General features: G+C 60.1%; 1 protein-coding gene across 1 annotated transcript; it reads right to left on the reverse strand.

Annotated features, from left to right (window-relative positions):
* Positions 1 to 1,370: 1,370 nt before the first annotated feature.
* LOC108177242 (translation initiation factor IF-2) lies at positions 1,371 to 17,937 on the reverse strand. The gene is made up of 6 exons (XM_070056892.1): positions 17,857 to 17,937; positions 9,063 to 9,139; positions 5,111 to 5,527; positions 4,027 to 4,141; positions 2,279 to 2,352; positions 1,371 to 1,526 (listed from the first exon to the last, which is right to left on the reverse strand). Exons 1-6 carry the CDS (start codon positions 17,935 to 17,937, stop codon positions 1,493 to 1,495), a joined length of 798 nt encoding a protein of 265 aa, XP_069912993.1. The 3' UTR covers positions 1,371 to 1,492.
* Positions 17,938 to 19,488: the final 1,551 nt, after the last annotated feature.

Raw genomic sequence — 19,488 nt, forward strand, 5'->3', positions numbered from 1 at the left:
AAAGGTCTTCCTTTGCCATTGGTTCACCCTCCAATGGCCGCCACTGCTGGTGCGCTGCAGCCGGCGCACCGCGCTGATCCAATGGCAGGAGCCAGGTGCTTCTCCTGGTCTCCCATGGGGTGCAGGGCCAAAGCACTTGGGCCATCCTCCACTGCACTCCCTGGCCACAGCAGAGAGCTGGCCTGGAAGAGGGGCAACCGGGACAGAATCCAGCGCCCCGACCGGGACTAGAACCCGGTGCCAGTGCCGCAAGGCGGAGGATTAGCCTATTGAGCCGCGGCGCCGGCCCTTCTTATCAACTTTTAAAGCCACTTGGTTTGCTTCCTGTTTAACATTTAGTAGAGCAGTTACAAAGTTGTTTAAACGTTACATTTTTCAGAAAGAAACGCTGTCTGCCACTTTATTCTCTGATGTGTGACCCGCATTGGAGTCTGCGGTCTGGTCTGGTGTTCAGCGTCTCCCCTGGGCAGTCCCCGTGACCGAGGCCGGCCCCATCTCTCCTCGCAGATCTTGCCTCATCCGTGTTCGTAAAGGACGCTGACACTGGGGTTAAGACACCCATGGGCCAGCGTCGCGGCTCACTAGGCTAATCCTCCGCCTTGCAGTGCCAGCACACCGGGTTCTAGTCCCAGTCGGGGCGCCGGATTCTGTCCCAGTTGCCCCTCTTCCAGGCCAGCTCTCTGCTGTGGCCCGGGAGTGCAGTGGAGGATGGCCCAAGTCCTTGGGCCCTGCACCCGCATGGGAGACCAGGAGAAGCACCTGGCTCCTGCCATCGGATCAGTGCGGTGCGCCGGCCATTGGAGGGTGAACCAACGGCAAAGGAAGACCTTTCTCTCTGTCTCTCTCTCACTGTCCACTCTGCCTGTCAAAAAAAAAAAAAAAAAAAAGACACCCATGGCCCATCTGGTTCCTGCTCTGGCTCCTGACTCCAGCTCCTGCTAGTGTAGACCGTGGAAGGCACTGGGGATGGCTCAGGGAGCTGGGCTCCTGCCACCCACGAGGGAGACCCGCTGGAATTCCCGGCTCCCGGCTGCAGTCAGGCCCGGCCCTGGCCGTCGTGGGGACTTGGGGAGAGAACCAGCGCTCTTGGCGTTTCTGCCTCTCAAATAAATACTTTTTTTTTTTTCATAAAAAGCTGATGTTTAAGTCTGATTTGCTTTCCATAGAGATCCCCGGTGTGTTCTAGATGGTTCTCCTCTGCTGTCCCTCCCTTGAAGCATCCTGACAACATTAACAACAAGCGCTCTTACATCCAGCTCCTGGAGACGCCCACGTTTAAGTGCACCTTCCACAGAGAGAGGGGTTCGCCTGCAGAGTGTTTGGCGTCAGACAGAACCGGCTCGCCGTGCCGGTCTCCTACTTACTTAGCTGTTTGCCCCGGTCAAGTTGCTTGGCCTCTCTGAGTCCTGTGGGTGACAGTGACACAGCGGTCCTCCCAGGGGACAGTGCCTCCTACTCACTGCATTCCTCAGAGGAATTCCAGCTCAGAACTTCAGACAGTTTTTGTCGTGTCGCTGATGGACAGCCTATCCAAATAACAGATAAAACACTGCAAGTTTTTTTACGACCTGTAACCCACGCTTTGTACACAAAAGCAGAATCTAGTAAGTGAAACGCACAAAGAACACATCCTGCAAGTGTGCTGCCCTTAGCGTTTCAGCGTTATTATTAGACAGTCATGGTTAGAGGGCTGGATGCTAGCAACGCATCACGGCCCATTTCCCGCACTCCTCTCCTGCCTCCCTCTAGTCTCAGGGCCCCATCAGCATTAGAGCTATGTGGTTATTCTTTAAAGAAACAAGGGAAAAAAAAATCTATATTCTCAATAACAGAGAATGGAGGTGAGGGATCGTCAGCAGGCGGTTTCTCAGGGTGTTAGACGTGAGGGTTTGCAGTGGTCAGGAGCCTTTGCAGAGAAGAGGGGCCTGGGGCGGCAGGGGAGGGGTCCCCGTGGCAAGAGAGCCCCTTAGCCAGGAGCCAGGGAGCTAGGGGCTGAGAGAGAGGCTGGCTGGACAGGCACCCGGTCCCCCAGGGCTTCACCAAGAGGCAGACCCCCGGTGCCCAGGGCAAGGCCACACACACACATCGGGGGCTCCAAACTTGCAGGGGACAGAGCAGGGGTCTGCAGGCTGAAGGGGACTGAGGCCAGGAAAAAGGAGCCAAAAGCCGCGCACCTGAGACTTGTGAGCCCGACTGCAAACCCCTGTCCCCACACAAAGCGGTTCCCAGCAGGGCCCCAGTCACCCCCGCAGACGCTGCCCCAGAGGGACGCGGTTACCTGGGAACATCACTCAGAGCTTCCTGTTTCGCTCTTGCTCTCCCTGGACGGCCTCCTGCGCCAGCTGTCAGGTCCTATGGAAGGAAACCAGAGCTCTCCGGAATCCCGGCGGCACCCGGGACCCTTACCTGCAGCCCTCCCATTCGGAGCCCGGCCTTTTCCACTCCTTGTGAAGAAAACCCCACAGTGCGTGTCGGTCAGTCCGGCGGGGGCTGTGCCCGGTGACTGTGTGCGCGCGCGCGTGTGTGCATGGGTGGGTGTGCACGTGTCTGTGCACATGTGTGTGGCTGTGTACATGTGTGTGTGCATGTGTGGGTGTGTGCATGTGTGCATACGCACGTGTGTGTGTGCGTGAGTGTGCGCACGTGTGTGAGTACGTGTGCAGGACAGATCCTGCCTGTCACTCAGCTGCTTGCCAGGACTAAGCACCTGCCTCTGCGTGCGACAGGTGACATCCCCACCCTGGCTGCTTGGCTGGCCGGCTCCCCGAAGGGAGCACCGGCCTCGTGGGCTAAGGCGCTTTAAGAGCCGAGTGGAAATGACAGGCCAGGCTCTCCTGTGGCTTTTCCTGCCCACGCCACCCCCAGTCTTCCTTTCATTAGGACAGAAAAGTTCTTTTCCTTTGTGCTGTTCCCAGCTCTCTGCTATCAGTCAGTTGTCTGGCCATGGGGGATGGGGAGGGGCTGGAGCCTAACAAGTGGGTGTGAGGCTCAGGATTAGCCCCTCCCCCCGGGCCGCCCCGCCCTAGTGCAGCCTGCAGGCTCAGAGAAGGAAGCAGGGTGGGTCTCAGGGCCTGGCTCATCTCTCTCAGGCTCTCAGCCTTTGGGAAGCCATTCTCTGGGCCTCAGCTTCTCCATCCCTACAATGGAGATGCCAGCTACTGTAGCTGCCTGTGAAGAGGGTCATTATCTTTTAAAGGCTTATTATTTTTTGATAAGGCAAAGTTCCAGAGAGGAGTGCCAGACATCTTCCATCCACCTGTTCTCTCCCCAGACGACTGCAAAATGCCAGCCAAAGCCAGTCTCCCATGTGGGTACAGAGGCCCAAGCACTTGGGCCATCTTCCTCTGCTTTGCCAGGTGCATCAGCAGGGAGCTGGACCAGGAGTGGAGCAGCCAGGACTCCAACCAGGGCCCATATGGGATGCCGGCCTGTCAGACTTGAAGATTTGCAAAGATCCCAATTCACCTGCCACAGAGGAATTCAATAGGTGCCCGTTCCAGCTTTTCCACCCCCGAATACAGGTACTGCCTAGGGGGTGCCTCTGGGCTGGGGGAGGGGCCCCCAGCTGGGTGCTCCCCTTGTGTGGGTGTTAATGGCCTATGGAGGACATAGGGTGCCAGCCTCCACGCCCAGATACTCCACACGCCTCCTGCGCACCCTGCTCAGCCCAGCCCCTGCCTCGCCTCCCCGCAGGAGGGACCCCACAGCCCCATGCACCACACGGACGGGCAGCCGGAGGTGGGCAGCCGCCGGGGCAGCATGTGACGGCCAGCCGCCGTGGCGCAACGGGTGTCCTCGCCAGAGAGAGGCCGCCCCCAGGCCGCCCAGGGACTGCGACTACCGGCCGGGAAAAGTGCTCTATGGCCACTTAGCAACCCGCAGGCTGCCCGGGGAGCCGTGGATACGAGGCTTGGGGTGTCCCCCAGCCCCTCTGGGCCCCCGCATCCCGGCTCCTCTCTGCAGACCCTCCCCCCAACACACACACACACACACACACAAGGATGGAGACAGGGAGAGAGCACAGACCTGCGGCTCCGAGTGCTGGGGACTCCGGGGGCCAGGCTCCCGGCTGCTGGCGATGCCGCTCGCGTTCCCGCGGTCTCCTCGGCGGTCCCGGTGCGGGCGCGAGCAGCCCGAGGTGCTGTCGGAGAAGGGCAAAGGAAGGTGACCGGGGCGGCGGCGCCGGGGCCCCGATGGGGGCGGGCTGCGTCTCGGCGCCTCCTCCCCGAGCCAGGGCAGCGGCTGGCGGGCAGCGGAGGGCGTCATCCGTGGCACGGGGGCTGCCCGGAGCCACTGCGGAGCTGTCCACGCGTGGCTCGCCCGCAGGACACGGCCCTCCCTCAGCAAATGGCGCGCCCGCGCCGGGACAGGTGCGCCTCTGCGAGGCTGGTGCCGAGGCTGTGCGCGCCCGAAGCCGCGGGGACCCTGCCGCCCGCCCTGCGTGGCTCCCGTTTCCCGAGCCAGAGGCTGCAGACGCAGCCCGCAGCCCGCCCCCCGCGGCCGGCCCGCACCTGCCGCTGCCCGCAGCCGGAGGCCGCCGCCGAGACCCGCTCCACCGGCCCTCACCGCGCGCTCCTGTAGCCCCACGCGTGCCGCTCCCGCTGCGGCGCCGCCCGCGCCCGGGTGGCCCCTGTCCATGCCCCGCGCTGCTAGGAGGAGAAGGAGGCGGAACCCGCATGCCGGCGGGGACCCGGCTGAGCTTGAGCTGCCGCAAAGCCGGAGCGGAAAACCGGCGCGGGCTGCGGGAGGCGCGAGGGCGCGCTCGGCTGGGGCGCGCCTCGGGGTGGCCGGGCAGTGTCCCCGGGAGGCCCTCGGGCGGCGGGGTCTCGCTGCCGGCTCAGGGCGCCGCAGTGGCGGGTGCCCAGAAGGTGCGGGTTCCCAGGGCCCGAGCGCGTCCGGCGGGCGCACAGAGGCCGTGCCACTGCAGACCCCGGCTGCGCCCTCAAGGTCCTCCCGCCGCCGCCGCCGCGACCAAAGTTTCCCCAAGTGCAGCCCGCACGGCCCCGCGCCGCACCCCGGCCTGGGACGCGCTGTCGAGTCCGCGGCCGCGCCCGCCGCCGCCGCCCCGGCTGCTCCCACCCTCCGCGCCGGAGACCCCAGGGCGCCGTACCGCGCGGGCTCCCGGGCGGCGTGAAGCGCAGATCCCGGCGGAGGCCGCCCTGGGCCTGCGGTGCTTGGCGGACGGGAGGCCGGCCGCGAGGCGCGCACCTCGCCAGACTGCGCGCGAGGCGGCCCCGCCGCGGGTGACGCGGGCTCCCGGCCGCTCCGCAGGTGCAGAGGTCCCGCCGACCGTCCCCGGGGCCGGAGGCCTCCCGCGAGGCCCCGCCTTGCGTTCGCACGGGCGCCCCCACCCCGTCCTCTGATCCGGGCCGAGAGCGAGGCGCAGGGGCTGCGCGCTCGGCGAGGGGCGGCCCCGGTCCTCCCGCCGCCCTCTGACCCGCTCGGCCCTTGCTGGTCCCCTCTTAGGGAGATCCCGAGGCGCCTAGCCGCAGGCCCGGGGCTGGGGGGCCAGCCGTTCTCGTAGTTTCTGCGGTTTTATAACTTTGGCACACTGTAGTTCCAACAGTGCCGGGACACCGCAAACTTCCCCAGACGCATGTCACGTCTTAGATGCCGACAAGTGCCCAAGGAAGCCGCAATGGAACTCTTCGTTGACCTGGTGGAGTCCCAGAGACAAAGCGTCAGGTGTTGCCAAGGCTAGCTTGTGGTTCCCAGTCCTCCGCGTGCGGCCCTGCCCGGGGTTCCTTCCCTGGGGAAAACCACGCGCGGAGCGGCTGCCTAGCGCGCCCAGGCGTGGCGCGTTCCCAGGCCCGTCCCGCGCTGGGCCCTGAGCCTTGGAATCCTGGCTCTGTGCTCCAGCTTTGCTCACCCGCGTCCGTGCGGAGGCTCCCAGGACCGCGGCCGCCTACTCCTCGCTTCGTGGAAAGCCTCACCGTGCGGCTGTCTTTCCACTTGTTCACCCACGGCACTGCTGATGGGCACCCGTGGACCTCGCCGTGCTGTCCTTGGGAGGGGCTGTGTGTGGAAGCGGGCACATGCTCAGCTGCTGTCCGAGCCGCCTGGCAGCTTGCAGAATCCAGGATGCGGGGCTCATGCCGACATCAGTTTCCTGTTGCACTTGTCTACCAACAAAGCGCCAATTTCGCGGCTTAAAACAACACACTTGTTCTTGAGAGTCCCAAGCGCGCGCTGGGTTTTCTGTGGCTGGAGGCGAGGGGTCAGCAGTGCTGGCTCCTGGCGGCTGCAGGAGCGAATCCACCCCCTGGCCTTTTCCCAATTTCCCAGCCGCGTGCATTCCTTGGCCGCCACCCTTCCTGCACCTGCCCTTCTTCTTCCTCTCTCCCTCTGCCTCTTGCCTCACTCCCAGGGCAGAGGGGAGCCCCCTGTGTGGGGAGCTTTGCGGTCACACCGGGCCCACCAGCACAGCCCGGTAGTCCAGGGCCTTCCCCACACCTGTGGCCTTCCTCCTGTTCCTCCTGCTCTGCCCGGCTCCAGGGCTTAGGACTGGAGCCTCCCTGGCCGCCTGTGTCCCAGTGGCCGCGCCCATCAGCAGGGCATGGGGACATGAGACGGATAAAGAGAGGCTGCACTGAAAACTGAAATCCATAACAAAAAAGCGACAGTGAAGCCACAGCCTGGGGTGGGGGTGGGGGTGGTGTCTGCCCTGGTGGCCTGGGCGATGCAGGAGGAAGGGCCCTGCAGGGGCTCCACTTGCGGCCGCCAGCAGCTTTCCAGACGAGTGGCTTTCACTGAGGGAAGGTGAGAGCCTGGGTTGGTCTGAGCCCAAGGCACTCCAGCTGGGTGTCACGCCAGGGCAGGCAGCCCCTCCTCTGTGAGATGGGCGACTGCAGGAGAACAGAGGTGCACCTGCCACCTTTTGCAAGGTGGGCAGACCCTGCTCAAAGTGTGCAAACCGAATTGGCCTCATCTCACTGTGTGGGTGAGAAGGTAGGACTTTCTGGAAGGTGGGACTCCCTGTCCTCGTGGTTTTATGCCACGAAGAAGCCAGTATAGGAGCAAGAAAGACTGGAAGCATGTGTTTGATAAACATCCCCATCAGGAATCCGTCCACCCCGGGATGTAGATGAGCAGAGCCGTTACGGGAAATAGTGTGGAGTTTCCTCAAAAAACTAAGACCAGGACTCCCGTATGGCCCAGCAGTCCTGCTCCTGGTGTGTACATATCCAGGAGATGCAATCCGTGTGCTGCAACAGCACCTGCACTGCCACGTACCCGAGCACCACTCACGACAGCCGAGAGAGGGTGACAACCCAAGTGCCATCCACTCGTGATTGGAGACGGACAACGTGGAACAGCTGCACCGTGGAATAGTACTTGGCCATGAAAAAGGACGACGTCCGGTCGTTCACAACAACATGCGTGGAACTGGAGACCAGTGTGCTAAGTAAAACAAGCCAAGCCGAGTCCCCTGTGAGCTCCCCTACGCGTGGACTCTAAAAACGGGAGCTCTCACAGGAGGGCAGAACGGCGGCCAGCAGTGGTCAGGCCGGGCAGGGGAGAGGACGGCGTGGAGAAAGGCACATTCCGAGCGCCAGATGAAAGCCAGGTAGGAGCACGAAGCCCCGGGCCCCGTGGCACAGCAGGGCTGACGTACACACATTTCTCTGTAAAGACAGAGACAGGATTTGGATGTTTTCACTCTCCAGAAATTTAGATGTGTGACGGACATAGGCACACGAATGGGGCATTACACGTATGTGCATGTGGCACTGAAGCATCACAGGTATCCTAGCAACATGCGGAGTCCTTATATGCCTGTTACATTTTTGAAATAAAAGGAACAAATCCCCCCATCTACCTACTGTCTCAGAAATAAGCCCAAGCCAGAAACACTGGCCTCCTGCTGGAGTCCCCCGTCCTCGCCACAGTCACACTTAATGTTATGGTCCATTCAGAATCGGTTCACGCCGCGGGACAGAGAGAGGCATGACCAGTCTGCTTGCTTGAATTAAAAGCTCCATGGTTACATCGTCATCAGTACTTAACGAAGGCAGAGTCCTAGATGTGCAGTGCAGCAGCTGCAAGCCACCGACGGCCGTGCCGCAGCCCTCATGCTCTCAGAAGTCTGGGCTCTCAGAGCCGGAGCAGCAGGGCTGGGGCCGTGCTGCGGCACCGTGGGAGAGCCATTGCCCGGACACCTGCGGCCCATGGTGGAGCACCTGCTGTGAGCCCCAGCTACGTCCCTTCCATCCAGCGTCCTGCTAATGCACCCTGGGAGGCAGTAGATCATGGCTCAAGTGCTCAGACCCCTGCCACCCACCTGGGAGACCCGCATGGCGTTCGGGGAGGCCTATCCCTGGCTGTTGTTGGCATCTGGGGAGTGAGTCAGTGAGTGGGAGGTCTCCCATTTTCTCTGTCTTTCAAACAAATACAATAGATAAATAATAGTTACCAGGTAAGATAGCTTTGGGCAAATGTTAGTGTTTAACTAAATGGCACCATGTATTTTTTTTTTTTATTTCACATAGCAAAGAAGTCCAGGGATAGTACAGCTTGCTGCTTCTCTCCCATTTAGTCACCCTTAGTTTGTCGTTTTGGTCTTGTGATTACAAAAGGGCTGCTTATCTTCCAGGCATTATATCCAAATTGTAGGCCAGAAGAGTAAGGTTGAAAGGGCAAAAAGCTGCATGCCATCCATAGGTCTCCTAGTTGTTTTTTTTTTTTTTTTTTTTTTTTAAGATTTATTTATTTATTTGAAAGGCAGAGTTACAGAGAGGGAGGGAGAGACAAAGAGATTTTCCATCCCCTGGCTCACTCCCCAAATGGCCACGACAGCCAGGACTGGGCCAGGCTGAAGCCAGGAGCCGGGAACTCCATGCAAGGACCCAAGCACTTGGCCCACTATCCACTGCCTTACCAGGAGCACCAGCAGGGAGCTGGATCGTAAGTGGAGCAGCCAGGACTCGAACCAGCGTCCAGACGGGATGTGGGCGCCAGAGGCAGCAGGTTTACCCGCTATGCCACAGCGTTGGCTGCCTAATTTTTTGAGTTCAAGAAAACAATAGCTTTCCTTGGTGCCTGCCCCAAGGCTTGCCACTCACATGGCTCTCTCCTCAAAAGGAAGACGCTTTTCCTGAGCTGCGACTTGGGGGTTCTGTCGGAGAAAGGGGCAGAGGCCCTGGACAAGAGCGCAAGGGGGAGAAGGGCTGGGGTCTGGGCGTGGGGCGGCCCCCAGACGCCGCACCCGGGAGCCTGGGTGTCCAGGCTGGAACTGCCTCAGGGGAACGGCACCTCCATGGGGAAGGTCTGCTGGGAGAGCCTGGGCTGGCGAGGGTGCAGCCATCCCAGGGGTTGCTTCCCTGGGACTGCACTGGCAGGAAGCCGGGGCCAGGAGCTGGAGCGGGGACACAGGCCCAGCCTCTTCGCGCCTGGGCCACACATACCTGCTCCCAGTTCCGCATCTGCGAACTCCTCATTGCAAACCCCCACCACTGTATCTGCTCACTTTACAACGGCATCCCCAGAGGCCTGTTATAGTGCCATGAAGCCATCTAGGGAGTTAGAGTGACACAGGCTGCCTTAGGGCGGGGGCGGAGAGTGTGAGATAGACTGGGATTCTGCTCCACACCTGTTAAGAACTGTAGACAAGCCGGCACCGCGGCTCACTAGGCTAATCCTCTGCCTTGCGGCCCCGGCACACCAGGTTCTAGTCCCGGTCGGGGCGCCGGATTCTGTCCCGGTTGCCCCTCTTCCAGGCCAGCTCTCTGCTGTGGCCCGGGAGTGCAGTGGAGGATGGCCCAAGTGTTTGGGCCCTGCACCCCATGGGAGACCAGGAGAAGCACCTGGCTCCTGGCTCCTGCCATCAGATCAGCGCGGTGCGCCGGCCGCGGCGGCCATTGGAGGGTGAACCAACGGCAAAGGAAGACCTTTCTCTCTGTCTCTCTCTCTCACTGTCCACTCTGCCTGTCCAAAAAAAAAAAAAAAAAAAAAAACCTGTGGACACTCGAACAACACACATGTACCAAGAAATAAAAACGGATGGATTGACGGGAAGCGTTGACCGCGTGCCACTGTAGGTGATGCGAACCAGCTGCTGGCTGGTGCTCAGCCTGCATCCCCGTTACGAGGCCTACAACCTCTGACGAGAGGGGAGAGGAGTAGCCAAGCAGAGCCACTGTGCTGGGCTGAGCCTCTGCCGCCCACTGCGGCTCTCCAGGGCCCGCAGCTGGGCTGCCAGGTTCCCGTTCAACAGCGTGCGTGGCTGGTGCGAGGCTGGTGCTACACGCAGGTCAAGGTCACTTCATGTCCTGTGCAGCCTGCGCCCCAGGTGGCAATCAGAGCGATTCACCCTGTGCAACGTGGCGTTTTGTAACTGGCTTTGTAACATGAGCGATTCACCCTGGGCAACGTGGCGTTTTGTAACATTAGCTGATTTTCCTGCCACCTGTATTTTATATTGGGAGGAGCGATTTAGGACTCTCTTACTCTTTTTTTTTTTTTTTTTTTTTTTTGACAGGCAGAGTGGACAGTGAGAGAGAGAGACAGAGAGAAAGGTCTTCCTTTGCCGTTGGTTCACCCTCCAATGGCGCACTGCGCTGATCCGATGGCAGGAGCCAGGAGCCAGGTGCTTCTCCTGGTCTCCCATGGGGTGCAGGGCCCAAGCACTTGGGCCATCTTCCACTGCACTCCCTGGCCACAGCAGAGAGCTGGCCTGGAAGAGGGGCAACCGGGACAGAATCCGGTGTGCCGGCGCCGCAAGGCGAAGGATTAGCCTAGTGAGCCGCGGTGCCGGCCGACTCTCTTACTCTTGATTTCCAACAAGGCTCCCCTTTCCAAGCCAGAGGGGAAAGGACGGTAAACTCAGAGCTTTCTATCTCACAGGGGGCGAGGGAGGGCTCTGGGGGATTGGCAGGAGTTCAGAGTTTTCCAGAAATCTAGGGAATATTTGAAAGCCTGGTTTTATTCTTGCTTCTGCACGCTGGCTCCTTCTGGGGCTGTGGCTGCGGGGAGACACCGACTCCCTCCGCTGGGATGTGCGATGCTGTCTCCCTCTTCCAGAACTTTGCCCGGTGGACCGTTTGGCAAAGCACTAGCCGAAGGGGACCGGTGCTGTGGTACCGCGGGGCTAAGTGGAGGCCCGCAGCGCCACCGTCCCACGTGGGCACCACTTTGAGTCCTGTCTGTTCCACTTCTGAGCCAGCTCCCTGCTAATGGCCTGGACGGCAGTGATGATGGCCCAAGTGCTGGGGCCACGGCCGACACCAGGAAGAAGCTCCTGGCTCTTGGCTTCGACCTGACACAGCCCTGGCTGTCGAGGCCATTTGGGGAGTGAACCAGCAGATGGAAGACCTCTGTTTCTCTTTCAGTCTCTCTGTAACTTCGCCTTTCAAATAAATAAATTTTTTAAAAAGTAGCAGGAAAAGATTTAACTAGCATACTCCCGCAAAATGATGCTGTGATTTGATACACCCCCTTCCCAGGGTGCACCTGGGGACCAGGGCACCTGTGACGCCCAACTTCATTTGCATATCTGATTGGGGCCCCACCCCTTCTCTATAAAAAGAGGCGGAAGTGCTGCGAGAGGTAGGGCCTGCTCTCTGCATTGTGGAGTGCGCCCGCGGTCTGTTCTCCCGCTCCCGTGTGCTCCCTCCCAGGTGCAGGTACCGTTTTCGGGTTTTCTGTCTCTCTCTCTCTCTAGCTTATGGGCCACCCACCCTTGCTCGTGAATGTAGGTTACTCTCTCACGGCCTAAGAAACTCCGTTTCTGTTTGCCCCTGCTGCCACTCCCCCTTGGTATGTCCGTCTCTGCAGGAGGCGAGAAGCCGGACCAGTAGTGACCGTGTTCCGGGCCCACATCAGTTTCCAAGTCAGAATCTTGTAGAACTGATGCGTGGGGGAGGCCTCTGAGCACAGCGACTGAGACGCCCGGGTCCCCATTGGGGTGCTGGGTTGAGGCCCGGCTCGGCTCCCTGACTACAGCTGCCTGCTAACGCACACCCTGGGAGTGTGCTGGGGCCCCGCCACCCACGAGGGAGACCTGGATTGGGTTCCCATCTCCCAGCAGCGCTGCGCTGATCCGAAGGCAGGAGCCAGGTGCTTCCTCCTGGTCTCCCATGGGGTGCAGGGCCCAAGCACTTGGGCCATCCTTCACTGCCTTCCCATGCCACAGCAGAGAGCTGGCCTGGAAGAGGGGCAACCGGGACAGAATCCGGCCCCACAACCGGGACTAGAACCCGGTGTGCCGGCGCCGCAAGGTGGAGGATTAGCCTAGTGAGCCGCAGCGCCGGCCAGAAATTCAATATTTTTTTTAAAAGAAACAGGCACTCTGTTGGGAGTACCTGAGGGGGGTGACCCCACTGGTTTTCTGTAGCCCACCAGACTGATGTGCTGGCCCCTGATGCCCCTCCCACCACCGCCCAGACCTTCCAAGTCCCCCACCTCCACCTCCCTGTGGGGTCACACGGGCTGCTGCCGATTCTGGGCACATAGGGCGCTTGACTCACTTCACGTGTGTCAGTCATCACGCCTCACGAGGTGTCCCCCACCCCCCACCGGGGCTGCAAGCACAGGTGTGGGGCCCTGGGGCACCCACCACGGCCAGCACCTGTGAAGGTGTGTCCCGCCTCACGTGGTCTCAGCAGCCTGTGTCTGAGCCGCTTTGTCCAGGCACAGAGTGGCTAGTTGTCAGTATAAACAGCACTGAAAGTGTACAAGGAATAAAGAAACAAGGCGAGGCTGGAGATGGTTCACCACCAGTCACATGCTCTCTAACAGTCGTCACCAGCGCCAAGGTCAGCTGCTCTGCTTTTTCCGGTTTCTTGGAAGGCAGAGTCTCTGTCTTCTCTCTCTCCCTCCCTCCCTCCCTCTCCCTCTTTCCCTCTCCCTCCCTCCCTCCCTCCCTCCCTCTCTTTCACTCTCCCTCCCTCCCTCCCTCCCTCTCTTTCCCTCTCCCTCCTTCCCTCCCTCCCTCTCTTTCCCTCTCCCTCCTTCCCTCCCTCCCTCTCTCCCTCTCCCTCCCTCTCTCTCTCTCTCTCCCTCCCTCCCTTCCTCCCTCTCTTTCCCTCTCCCTCCCTCCCTCCCTCTCTCCCTCCCTCCCTCTCTTTCACTCTCCCTCCCTCCCTCTCTCTCTCTTTCTCTTTTCTCTCTCTCTCTCCCTCTCTCTCTCCCTCCCTCCCTCTCTCCCTCCCTCTCTCTCCCTCTCTTCCCCTCTCTCTCTCTCTCTCTCTCCCTCTCTCTCTCCCCCTCCCTCTCTCTCCCTCCCTCTCTCTCTCTCTCCTCCCTCCCTCCCTCCCTCTTCCTCTCCCCCTCTCTCTCCCTCCCTCCCCCTCTCTCTCCCTCTCCCTCTCCTTCTCCCTCTCCTTCTCCCTCTCCCTCTCCCTCTCCCTTTCCCTCTCCCTCTCTCTCTCCCTCTCCCTCTCTCCCTCTCCCTCCCTCTCTCCCTCTCTCCCTTCCCCTCCCCCTCCCCCTCCCTCCCTCCCTCCCTCCCTCTCTCTCTCTCTCTCTCTCATACACACACACACACAGAGGGACGTCTCTCAGCCACTGGTTCACTCACTCAGCACAGCGAGGGTTAGGCCAGGTCCGAGTCAGGAGCTGGCAGCTCCGTGCAGGTCTCCCACGTGGGTGGCGGGGATCCAGCCACCTGAGCCATCACCTGCCGCCTCCTGTACCGCGCACGGGCAGGAAGCTGGAGTCGGGCTGGTGCCAGCACTCAGACCCAAGCACTCCAATGTGGGACACAGGTGTCCCCGAGCCGCTTAACCACCGAGCCAAGCGCCCGCCCCACAGTACCTGTTTGCACGAGACCACGAACTAAGATGTTTCCACGTTTAAATGGTTGAAAAAGTAAAAGAAGACTGACGTTCCCAGTTGTCTGCCTTGGCTCTCGCAGCTCTGGGCAGAGCCGAGTCGGCCACCTCAGAGAGCGGGGCCCCCGTGAGCTGCTGTTTGTCACCGGGTAGGAAAGCGCCGCTGACCCCTGCCCCATAAGCTGGGGCCTTTGCTCTCGCTGGCGTCCAGGGTGCCCGCTGCATTGTTGGTGACTGTTCTCCTGTTCGGTTTGTCTCACTGTATAGTCTTTGGGCCGTCTCGTGAGCAGCAGCCTTGTGTATGAGAAGCCGGAAGTCCCCGTTCCCGCCACCCTCCAGGGCGCGCAGCACCTGAAGCCCCTGAGTGCACAGGTGAGGGGGCTCTCTGGAGACAGGGGAGGGGCGAGGACACACAGTCCCTACCCCTGCGTTGCTGTCGTCTTTTTTTTGGATTGATTGATTTATGTATAAGAGAGGGAAAGAGAGAAGGGGAGAAGGAGATACCTTCTATCCTCTGGTTCACTCCCCGAATGGGTGCAGTGGCCGGAGCTAGGCTGCTCCAAAGCCAGGAGCTTCTTCCAGATCTCCAGTGTGGGTGCAGGGGCCCAAGGACTTGGGCCATCCTCCACTGTTTGTCCAGGCACGTTAGCAGGGAGCGAGAGCAGAAGTGGAGCAGCCAGGACTCGAACCAGTGCCCGTATGGGATGCCAGCTACTCCACAGTGCTGGCCTCCTGTGTTGCTAATTCTAACATGGAGAAAAAAAAAATCAGACAAGAATTGCCAGAAACCATGAGCATTGTTTTCATAGGAGGTGGTCCGAGCACAGCGTGCGGAAACACCTTACTTGTCCAGGTAACTCTGGGAAGGCGTCGTGGAGGAAGTGACATTTCCAGTGAGACCTCAAGCACGAGATGGTACAGGACCAGTGGAGAGCGGGGGGATTTAAATGGAGGGAGAGAAGCTTCCACTTAATGTGAGCTGCTGTTGTCTGAGGGTCCCTGTCACCTGCATGCAGATCTTGTACCATGACCACTCCATTCTTTGTATCAAAATAACACGATCCGCTTCCTCCTGTGTGCTGGGAGCCAGAGCCACTGTGTAGACTCGCCTGGGGCAGAGTTCAGAGGGTAGGTAGAGGACTCTGGGCTGTGGGCTGCTGATCTCCACTGGGAGAGGTTTTCTTTGGACACTGAAATACCTTGAAAACCACATCGAAAGTCCGTAGGTGGTGGCATTGGTTCTGCAGGCACGTCCCTCACTGGGACCCTGGCGCTTACTCAGGACAGCCGTCTCAGCCCCGGGACCACACCTCTTCCTTCCCCTGGGCCCTGGGGAGAGTCCTGCTCAATGGCAGCTACGCGGTGGGAACCTTCTTGGTGCTATGGTTCACTTTCTTTCTCTTTTAGTCTTTATTTTTGTTTGTTTTAAGGGCAGAGTTACAGTAGTGGCGGTGGCCCAGAGGGGAGACAGATCTTGCGTCCACTGGTTCTCTCCCCACATGGCTGCAAAGCCAGGGCCGGGGCTGAGCCAGGCTGGAGCCAGGAGCCAGGAGTCAGGAACTCCATCTGGGTCTCCCTTGCGGATGCAGGGCCCCAAGCACTTGGCCATCTTCCACTGCCACCCCAGGTGCACTAGAGGGAGCTGGATCGGAAGTGGAGCAGCCAGGACCCCACCAGTGCACCCCAATGCCGGCTCCAACCACTCTGGTTTGCAGGCTGGGAGAATTGTTGTGAGGCTTGGAGGATATGTTCTAGTAAGAAACCTGGAGGACTGAACTCCGGTGTCTCTTCTGACACCTGTCACCTGAAGTCTGGGTCACTCACCTATCCCTGGTGACCCATAAAACTAGGGGGAGGCAGAATCTTAGGATAAAATAAGCTTTGTCCAGCACCCGGTCTTGTGCTCCCGGTGGGAGTCCGCGTTGAGTGGAGTTGGGCTTTGCTCCCTAGATTCCCTCCGGGTCTGCCTTTGGTCACACAGAGGAGCCAGCACACAGGCAAAGCCACCCCGTGCGTTGGTCAGTGCACTACGAGTCGGCTGCGTCAAGTGCATCGCCCTTGCAGCCACGTAATCAGTGAGGGGCTGAAGCCAGGCTGGGTGACGGATCAGACCTCTGCCTGCTGCGGCACGGCTAAGCCTCTGGCATCGGCCTCCCGCCTGTGACCTCGTGGTTGGAAGCGAGCAAACGCGCAGTGGATGTTTGTCCTTCTGGTTGTCCAGCGTCCGAGCACCCCTTTTGTCTTGGTGAATGCAAGGGCGGTGGAGGTGAGGGTCCTGGCTAGGAGCAGGCCATCCCCACCAGGCCCCCTGAACCTGTGGGCGATGTCTGACGACGGCTCTGCCCAACACCTGCTCTTTCCTGGGGCTTTGCAGCTTCCGGAAGTGACGATGTGCCCAGAGCCTGGCAGAGGTGGCTCCGAGAGGCTGCACGGGTGACCAGTGTCAGTGTTGGCTCTGTGTTGACGGAGACCCTGCAGGAACCCCGACTGCCAAGTGCCCCCAGTTCCTGCTTCCAAGGCAAATTCGTGGTGCCCTTCCTGGGGGTCCTTCCTGCCCTGGTTGTCAGCGGTTGTGTCACTATCTGTGGCATGCTGGCTGTTTCCTGCTCCCGGGGAGCATATCTGCACCTAGTGCTACTGTGTCAGGAAAAGGCCACCAGGTACCTGGCCCCTTGCAGACCTGGAAGAATTCACTGCCGAGCTGCGTTTGCTTGGAGGGCCCAGCTGGGGGAGCGTAGCTGGACAGAGGCCGCTTGTTTAGGGTGCTGTGCTGGCGCTATCCCTTTGTGTGCACCAAGGACTAATGGGGGACAGCCCATAGCTCCAAAACCTGGCCGAATCCGGAGCCCATTGTGTCCCAACACCTTGCTTTACCAATAAGAAAACGGCTCAGCTGGGCCAAGCGAGGGACCTTGACTGCATCGCCAGTTAAGCAGAGAGCAGGGGCTGTGTTGCAGGGAGCGGCCAGTGCAGGTTTCTGCTTCTCCGAACCGAAGCGCAAGTACCCTTTGGCCAGGGGGCCAGCTGCCTCAGCACGGGGCCGGCAAGGAGGCTGGACAGAGACCTCGGGGCCAAAGCTGGCCCTAGCTGTCCCCTCTGCTTCCCAACACTCAGCCCCCGGTCACCCATTGGGGGGACCCAGGTAGAGCTCCAGGCATCTGGCCTCAGCCTGGCTCAGCCCTGGCCATTGAGGCCGTTTGGGGAATGAACCAGCAAATGGAAGATCTCTCCCTCTCTCCCTCCTCCTCCCCCCTCTTCCCTCCCCCTCTTCCCTCCCCCTCTTCCCTCCCCTTCTTCCCTCCCCTTCTTCCCTCCCCTTCTTCCCTCCCCTTCTTCCCTCCCCTTCTTCCCTCCCCTTCTCTCTTCCCTTCACTCTCCCCCACTCTCTCCATCCCTCTCTCTGTAACTCTTTTTTTTTTTTTTGAAGTTTACTTATGTATTTTTATTTGTTTGAAAGGCAAACTGACAGACTCACAGAGATCTTCCATCCACTGGTTCACTCCCCAAATGCCCCTAACAGCCAAGGCTGGGTCAGACCGGAGTCAGGAACTGGGAACTCCGCGCAGGTCTCCGGCATGGATGGTAGGCACCAGAGTACTTAAACCAGCACCTGCCGCCTCCCAGATCTCCGGCATGGATGGTAGGCACCAGAGTACTTAAACCAGCACCTGCCACCTCCCAGGTCTCTGGCATGGATGGTAGGCACCAGAGTACTTAAACCAGCACCTGCCGCCTCCCAGATCTCCGGCATGGATGGTAGGCACCAGAGTACTTAAACCAGCACCTGCTGCCTCCCAGATCTCCGGCATGGATGGTAGGCACCAGAGTACTTAAACCAGCACCTGCCACCTCCCAGGTCTCTGGCATGGATGGTAGGCACCAGAGTACTTAAACCAGCACCTGCTGCCTCCCAGATCTCCGGCATGGATGGTAGGCACCAAAGTACTTAAACCAGCACCTGCCGCTTCCCAGGTGAATTAGGAGGGAGTTGGGCTAGAAGTGGAGGTAGGATTTAATCCCAGGAGCCTTAGCACCTGGACCCTATATCTTTGCTCGCCCACTCTCTCTGCTTTCCTAACCCTCATACCTTCTTGGAAAGCCGGCCCTCCTCCCCAGGGAGCCCCTCCTGACTGTTCCAACTGCTTGTGAGCTCCTGCAGCTCCCCCATGGCGTCCGCCACCCTGGCCCTCGTCTGTGTTTAAGCTTTGCTCCCTCCACTGTCTCAGCAGTTCCCTGCAGCCCCGCACCAGGTGTTCTGACTCCAGGTTGCTAGAAGTGCCCACCTCAGTCCGGGCAGTGAGCGTCAGGGGTGACTCACAGCCCACGCCAGAGCTGGAGTGGAGGGTCGGGTCCCGCAGTCACCGTGAGAAAGGCTGCACCGCGGGCCTGCAGAGGGGCGTCTCCATAGGCTGTAGACCCCAGTCCTGGGCACACACAGCCCATTGCTGGCAGCCAGCAGAGGCAGCCGGCTGCACTGCCTTCCCGGACCTCTGCAGGGGCGATCACCACTGTGCAGGTGTATTTTCCTGGGGACAGGGCCCTTGTCTGTGCAGACTCCTCCCTGAGCTCCCCCTTCAGGTCTCCTCTGCACTTGCTGGCCTCGGAGCCCTGTTAGCAGATGATTCGGAGGGCGGTGGCAGAGCCCGGCGCTCAGAGCAGCTCACGGGGCTCCGAAAGACAGATGGCAGCGCCGCCTCCCTCCCTTCCCCAGCCTGCCGCCCGGCCCGGGGGTCGCAGGGCAGACCCTGCAGGCGCAGGAGAGAAGGGCCGCCTTCAGTTCCAGACTCAGCCCGAGGCTCACTTTGGGATTCCTAAAGATCTCCCTGCAGCCTCGAATCCCAGACCCGTTCATGGCGCTAGCACGAGACAGCTGCGAAGACGCACAGAGCTGATGACCCGAGACGAGGCCCCGAGACCTGCTCCACGAGGCCACGTGTGACTCCTCCTGGCGGCCTTGGGTGGTCTCAGTAGCTGCAGCAGAAGCCGTGGGGACCATAGAGACGGCGGCTCCGAAAGCTCCTGAGAGCCAAGACTGTATGGTTGGCAGGCGGTTTTGGTGCCTTGTGCCGCCTCCCCGGGACCAGCTCTGAGTCCAGCCAGGGCCCTCTGAGCTGCGTGAGCGACCTTGGGATGATCCCTGCACGACCTCTCCTGCGTTGCCCTCATCACCCCTGAATTTCTTCCTCCTGACGCCACATCCCAGAGAAGCTCTGCTCCCACGTCTCGTCCAGGTGGTGCTTCCAGGGCAACTCGAGTTAGCAAGAGAGCCTTGAGCTCTGCACAGAGATGTCTGCCACACAAAACCGCAAAGCACAAATTTCAGCTACACGACACACGAGGCGCTCAGCTCCAAGCCCATCATGGTCGATCGGGATTTAATTTTAGTAACAGTTCTTTCCAATCTGATAGCTCAGGCTGGGGAAACGTGGTTCTGCCGGAATTAATATTTCTTTCGATCTGTAATTCAGCTGCCATCTCTCCGAAGGGCTCTGTTCCCAGGTAAATGTGAGGAGGTGGGGCCGGGGACATTCTGTCCCGTGTCCCGCCTGATCTGTAATTACGTGCTGTCACTCAAGTGCTGTGCAATTCAGCTGCACAGAGCGTGAGCATCCCCAGCGTTTCATCTTCCTCATGTTCAAAGGAACACTTTGGTCTTCATCAAATCACTTGGGAACACGTCCTGGGCGTCAAGGAAATGCATTGAAGTCACCATTTTGCA

Source organism: Oryctolagus cuniculus, chromosome 14, assembly GCF_964237555.1.
Source record: "Oryctolagus cuniculus chromosome 14, mOryCun1.1, whole genome shotgun sequence".
NCBI lineage: Eukaryota > Metazoa > Chordata > Mammalia > Lagomorpha > Leporidae > Oryctolagus > Oryctolagus cuniculus.

Excerpts from the sequence above, each read along its gene's own strand:
- LOC108177242 (XM_070056892.1), bottom strand. The coding sequence starts at position 17,937 with ATGGGGGAGCTGCAGGAGCTCACAAGCAGTTGGAACAGTCAGGAGGGG. Across the intron at positions 5,528-9,062 it reads CCTTTTGAGGAGAGAGCCAT|AAACTACGAGAACGGCTGGC; the intron begins GTGAGTGGCAAG and ends ATAAAACCGCAG. Across the intron at positions 2,353-4,026 it reads CCCAGCACTCGGAGCCGCAG|GACCTGACAGCTGGCGCAGG; the intron begins GTCTGTGCTCTC and ends TTCCTTCCATAG.